The 6,611-nt window shown below is 46.3% G+C and overlaps 1 protein-coding gene and 1 long non-coding RNA gene across 2 annotated transcripts in view; one reads left to right on the top strand and one right to left on the bottom strand.

The window, feature by feature from the left end:
• The window catches only part of LOC130189742 (WAS/WASL-interacting protein family member 2-like), a 5,807-nt gene extending 3,854 nt beyond the window's left edge, over positions 1–1,953 (top strand). Inside the window, exons 4-6 of the mRNA XM_056408671.1 lie at positions 50–298; positions 898–999; positions 1,539–1,953. Of these exons, the coding sequence (XP_056264646.1) occupies positions 50–298; positions 898–999; positions 1,539–1,582 (395 nt within the window). The 3' untranslated portion in view covers positions 1,583–1,953. The remainder of the gene's footprint in view (positions 1–49; positions 299–897; positions 1,000–1,538) is intronic.
• A 3,336-nt stretch (positions 1,954–5,289) lies between these two features.
• LOC130189586 (uncharacterized) lies at positions 5,290–6,391 on the bottom strand. Its single transcript, XR_008830836.1, has 2 exons — positions 5,844–6,391; positions 5,290–5,707 (listed from the first exon to the last, which is right to left on the bottom strand). It is a non-coding gene; the product is annotated as an uncharacterized LOC130189586 (long non-coding RNA).
• Positions 6,392–6,611: the final 220 nt, after the last annotated feature.

The raw sequence follows: 6,611 nt of genomic DNA, 5'->3' as shown, positions 1-6,611 counted from the left end.
GTCCGTTTTAAAGTGTGTGTGTGTGTGTGTGTGTGTGTGTGTCCCACAGCTCCCCAGGTGCCCCCCTCTGGGACTCGTAACGGCGGTCGGGACGCCCCTCCCCCTCCTCCTCCGTACCGCGTCCACAGCGCCGCGGCCTCGGAGGCCCACAGCCGAATGGCCAAACCACACCCTCCCCCCTCCTCTTCCTCCTCCCTATCATCCTCCTCTTCCTCCCGGACCCCGGCCGGACCCCCTCCGCCGCCCCCGCCCGTCCGGAACGGCCACTCCTCCGTCTCCTCCTCCAAGTCCATCATGGGTGAGTCTTCATTGTGTATTTTTCTGAGGAACTACATCTCCCACAATGCAACGCTGCATCTTTAGTCTGAACCCGTCAGTTGTGAATGCAGACCTCCTGTTTACACCGTGGTCATCGTTCATGACGTGAACCCACTTCCTCTTTTATTCTCGGCGCTCGTGTTTAATCCTCGAGACTTGGTCACGTGACCGTTTCCTCGACTACCGTTTCCTCGACTACCGTTTCCTTTTTGACCTTTGAAGTCAACGACCGTCTGACACGTCGTGCAAAACGTTCCCTTTTAGTTTCCTGTTGTCTTGGAACGAACTCGGAGGGATGGGACGTTCCCTAGATTACTGTTCCCTATATTGCTGTTCCCTATATTAAATTCCCTAGATTACTGTTCTTTATATTACTGTTCCCTAGATTAGGTTCCCTAGATTACTGCTTCCTGTTGCATGCGTGTGTATATATATATTCATACATTTATATATATGTTTCTACATTTTAATATATTTTAATAAGTTTAATATATATCAAAATAAAGCTCCCGTGTTTAGACGACAGTCTTCATGCGTCTTAATAAACATTTTAAATGTTTTTGATTCTCTCTTCTTCAGATGATTTTGAATCCAAGTTTAACTTCCACCCTTTTGAGGACCTTCCACCTCCAGAGGAGTACCGGCACGTCAACAAGGTCTACCCCAGCAAGACCAGCAAGGGTACGAGTACACGGGGTACAGAGGGAGTACACGGGGAGTACACGGAGAGTACACGGGGAGTACACGGAGTACACGGGGAGTACACGGGGAGTACACAGGGTACACGGAGAGTACACGGAGAGTACACGGAGAGTACACGGGGAGTACACGGAGAGTACACGGAGAGTACACGGAGAGTACACGGAGAGTACACGGGGAGTACACGGGGAGTACACGGAGAGTACACGGAGAGTACACGGGGAGTACACTGTTCAAGATTCAAGATTCAAGATTCAAGATGTTTTATTTGTCACATACACACACAGGGTGTGCAGTGAAATGAAAGTGGCAATGCTCAGCAGGAATGTGCAAGGGCAACAAGTACACACTATTTACAATAAAAAACAACACAATATTTACAGTAAGTGTGTGTGTGTGTGTGTGTGTGTGCCTAAGAGGGGCAGTTGTGTGGGTCTATGTGGGGGTCTGTGTGTGTTGAAGTGGTTGTATATCTGACCTTTAGTGACCTCTCCTCCCCCTTTTCTCTCTCTCTCCTTTAGCAATGATGAGAGGAGCTCCTCCGGCGCCGCCGGTGGGAAGGTGAACGGACCTCAGCTCAGGACTTTAACGCTCGGTCTGTGAGAGAGGGAGAGAGAGAGAGAGGAGGGAGAGAGAGAGAGAGAGAGAGAGAGGGAGGGGTGAAGACGCGCTCTAATCACAACACACACTCACCCTAAAACCACCAGCTGGAAGCACAACGTAAACACCGCGACGCCTCAGCAGGTTTGACTCGCCGCTCGCTTTCTGTCTTTTGCACAAGAGAACGAAGAAGAGAGAAGAAGAGAAGAAGAAACACTCGTGGTCAGAGCCGTGGTCGAGGCTTCTGTCCGACGCACCAGGACCAAACTCCTAAACTGTGCATTCCAACGTTCTTACTTTCTTTTATCCATAATCATGGTTATAACGTTTTTATTATTTTGGTGTCGGCATTCTTTCTTTTTTCCTCTTTTTTTATTTATGTTTTTAGCTGACGGATCACCAGCAGAACTGATGACGTCATGAGTGTGTGTGTGTGAGGGGGGGGGGGGGTATATTTTGTCTTAAATAGCCATTCCAGGAGTGCCAGAGGAGGGTGTGTGTGACTGTCTGTGTGTGTGTGCATGTGTGCCAAAAGTGGGCGGAGTCAAATGAACCGCGCGGGAAGTTTCCATTCACGTTTTTTTAGACTAACGTAATTGAGACATTTTCAAACTGCGACGCGCTCCACGTCGTGACAGAGGGCCGTCGTTTACCTGTTACACCTGGAGGGGGTTGTCTTCCTCTCCTTGGGGGGGCGGCAAGGGGGCGGGGCTTGTTTGTATTTCCTTTTTCAGGCGACGTTGCACGGACTCTCGGCTGACTTCACCGAGACACTGTGCCTGGCGCTTATTTATGCACTGATGACGACGGAGGACCCCTGAGATCTAGAACACACACTACGAGGTGTGTGTGTGTGTGTGTGTGTGTCGCAGCTCACATATCGCATCGTTCTCCGAACACTTCTGCGGGTTCACTCCACTAAATTCTGATGGGTTCACCAGACCCAGGCCGTGTGACTTTCAGCTGCAGAGTTGAAGTCGTTCTCGGCGGATCGCTCCTCCCCTTCCTGTCGGGGAAGTCGCTCTGAAAGCTCAACTCGTCTTTTTGTTTCTGCACGTGGAAGAACTCTCACGGCCAGACGGCGTCCGAGAGCTCCGTACACATCGTAGTCGGTAGCAGCTAACTCCAAAAATAAATAAACATTTTTTAGAAAAGGAACACTTAAGTGCCACAGAACGTCTGAGCAGACGGAGGTTCTTTACTTCTCTTAAAACACTCATTACGTCCCATTGAAAGCCAGAGACCCTCGCTCAGCGGCGCCCCCTGCTGGTCGCTGCCGGACACTCATCTGTTGTCGCTCATCGGTACCAGACTTGGACTTTCTTTTCTTTTCAAGGGGGTAAAAGATGATGACGACAAGGTGAATAAGAAACAAGTTTATTTGAGAGAGGAAATGCAATACATATTGTATATTTACATTAAGGAATGTGGTAATCATTGTTATTGATCTATTTTTTATGTTGTAAAAAGCTTGTAAAATAGGAAAGAGAAATGATTATAACGGCGTTCCGGTGGCTGAGCTTCGGTCCGAGTGGCCGTGAGCTTCTTACAGTTTGGGATCCCGTTTCTATTAAAGATGAATCCATTTATTCGGGTGCTGTCATGCAGGTGGGTGGAGGAACTCCACTTCCTGTCCCGGGTGTTCTGCTCACCTGGTCACACAGGTGACCCTCCTGTTCTCACGCTGTCCACTCGGAGCAGAACCCCTGTGCTCATGTCATGTTAATCAACCATGTTTTTATCATTTGGAATAATTTCAAATAAATATGGGGGGAAAAGGGTACCTGATGCCGAGTGTTTTGTTTTCTCTTCCTGTCGTTTTTCATTCTTTACTTTAGGTCAAAGACAAATGTAGTGTTGTGGAAGTATGAATTATACCAGAAAATAGAAACAATAAAGTTCTTTGAAGTGTTAGTCCTGTAGCCTAAATCTAATTTTACCAAATATAACATTGTAAATGTCACTATTTTATACTTCTCTAGTTCCTTGATGACAGAATATAAACCGACTGTGGGAATATCTATTATATATATATATATATATGCAGTGCAGGCACGTGCACAGACATTTTGGGGGGCAGGTGCTCAAACCAAAAAAAAGGGCACCCAATGCCAAAAAGAAATTCTGACAGAGTTGAAGCATTAGCAGCAATACACTGATGATGCAATACATCCTCGACCTGCGCCTCCTCTGGCAGCATCAGACCGCTAGCTTACATGTTCTTTATGAATAAAGATGAATTATTATATAGCAACAACATTACAAGCGTTCTGATTGGCTAATGGGTCGTCATGCCAGCCACGTATCGCCCTCCTCCTGGTCTGATACGGATCCGTACTGCCCTCTGACGTCATTTTCAAAATGAGCGATATTGATAGACATCAACAGCCAAGAGCAGTGGTCCTCAAACTAAGGCCCGCGGGCCAGATACGGCCCGCCCTCTGAACAAGAGAGCCCTTATGATTTTTTTTCAGTCTGGCCATGCAAATCCTAGACTAGCCCCTGTTGAATAGAACGGAATAAGAACTCTCTCTCTCTCTCCTCTTTCTCTTCTCTTCTCTGTTCTCTCTCACCCTCTCTCTCTTTTCTCTTGAATTCTCTCTCCCTCTCTCTCTCTCCCTCTCTCTATTCTCTAAACATAACTAACGTCAGTAAACAGCTGGACGAGGCTTTGAAATCACGGAGTTTTTGTTTGTTTATTTTTTTAGGAACCGTCGGACCAGTTGTGACGTCATGTTTTCAGCAGCGTAATGTTGTGGTTGATTTATCACAAAACAACGTCAGGGGAGAAACACCGTCAGGACCTGTTGGTCTGGTGCTGCGGGTCAGAGGAGAAGGAGGTGCAGCCGTTCGGTGGCGCGAGGAGCACTGCGCGGAGGAGGTGGAGGAGGGGGGGGGGCTCGTGAGCGCCGCGGAGCGGGTCTAGGCGAAATTCTCACAAGAACTCAAATAAATACCCCGTCGGATATTAAAACACATTTGGGGGGACTTGATGACAGAAAGAGTAACTTTTATTCTTAAATACGGATGAATAAAATGTTTGTTGTCTCCAGCAAAAAGGGCACTTTACTCATCCAGGGCAAAGGGGCTGGTGCTTGAGCTCCACTAGCACTAGGGCTCAATCTGTGCACGTGCCTGGCTGGAGAAGTGGGTATACTCGCCGCGCAAAGGAGAGTTGTTGACAGTGGGTGGTGCTAGTGAAAGTGTGCTCATCCGGGTTCGTCCGCCTGCGCGCATCGCTCTGCACCGCGAGAATTTTTTTTTACTGGAGCACACTCCGGGGGCCAGTCCAAAGCAGCTCGGGGACCGGATTCGGCCCGCGGGACGCCTATTGAAGAGCCCTGCCATACAGCAAAGGATAAACGCCCTGTTTTATAAATAATGCGCACCAGGCAACAGCGGTGATTGAGAAGTGGGTATACGCAATGCTGACTGAAAAATAAGTGGGTATATGCCGTATACCAGCGTATACCCTGGACTACACCACTACTGTATATATGTGTATGTATATATATATATGTACTATGTATGTATATATATATATATATATATATTCATGCCGCCAAAAAGTACTTTTTGAAAACTCCCGCCCGCCTCGACCAATCGGAAACTTGAAGCCCACTTTCGGTTATAACTTGTTCAGCATGTGGACGACACTCAAAGACTCTCAGGTAAAAACTTTCATCTTTATTATAATAAAAGCAAAGTTCAGCAGTGTGACTGGACGTTGTAAGTATAGCTTATGTGCCTTAGTTCATATTGTTTTATTTTAATTAAATGTGCGTTATATAAATATAGATATCTTAAAAAGTATTGAAGCTGACGAGTTTTTCGCTTCGTTGCCGTTTCGCACGTAAAATGGTGTAGAAAAAAATCCTAATAATTCTACTTTATCGATGAGCATCATTTACTGTTCATCGATCATTTGTTTTGATCATCTAATAATAAAAATAACGTTCCCGTGCAAAATGCTCGATATGCAGAACTAGAATAAAGATTGCAGAAGTCATGCATTTAAACTACACGTTATCTCTTTTGCACTGCTGTTAAACTGTATTGCATTATTTAGGGTTATTATTATTTTGTCCGCCTCGATGGACTGGCGGCCTGTCCAGGGTGACCCCGCCTTCGCCCTATGTCAGCTGGGATCGGCTCCAGCGCCCCCGCGACCCTAATGAGGATAAGCGGTATTGATAATGGATGGATGGATGGATTATTTTGTCCACCAGCTCTGATTTATCAATGTAGTTTTTAAAGCAGCTTTGCTCCTGGCCGGAGGAGGAGACGCTGCCGCCTGGCGGGTGAAGGCTGCGGGTGAAGGCTGCGGGTGAAGCCGGACCCGGGTCTTCACGGCGGGCTGGAGCCGTATCTCAGACTTCACGCTGATTGGCTCGTTTTATTATATGTATTTAGGCCTTATAGAGGCGCCGGTATTACGTTTTAACATTTTTCATAACTTATTAAAATTTGTATATAAAGTTGTTTTGATTTATTATTATTCATCACCTTTAAAATTAGACCAAATGAATACCTCCTTATAAAACCGTAATAACTTAAACATATTTTTAAAATACTTATCTAACTTATCTAAGAAATACATGTTCTGGAAGAATCCGATCCGCGAGCTCTCGCGAGAGCTCCCGCGAGAGCACCACGTCGCGGGACATTTTAAAGCAACCATTACATTACATTACGTGCCATTTAGCAGACGCTGCAAGTATTTTAGAATGACGGTGACACTGATAACTTTACTTATTCTTCTTCCCTTTGCTGCCGGTAAGTTTACATCGACGTTGTTGTTGCTGTTTTCACCTTCGGTCGTGTTGGCTCCATGAAACTCGTTTGACCCGAACATCGCAATAACTTTAATAAATCCCGCAAATTCAAGCTCGTTTTGTTCGATATTAACGAGACTTTCTGGAGCTTTCTGGAGCTTTCTGCCTCGTTTTAGTGCGTTGAGGCGGTTTAGCTTCACTCATTCCCTAACTTGTCAT

The sequence above is a fragment of the Pseudoliparis swirei genome, chromosome 24 (assembly GCF_029220125.1).
Source record: "Pseudoliparis swirei isolate HS2019 ecotype Mariana Trench chromosome 24, NWPU_hadal_v1, whole genome shotgun sequence".
Classification (NCBI taxonomy): domain Eukaryota; kingdom Metazoa; phylum Chordata; class Actinopteri; order Perciformes; family Liparidae; genus Pseudoliparis; species Pseudoliparis swirei.
The sequence above is the reverse complement of the archived record's forward strand: the minus strand, read 5'-3'. Positions and strand labels throughout refer to the sequence as shown.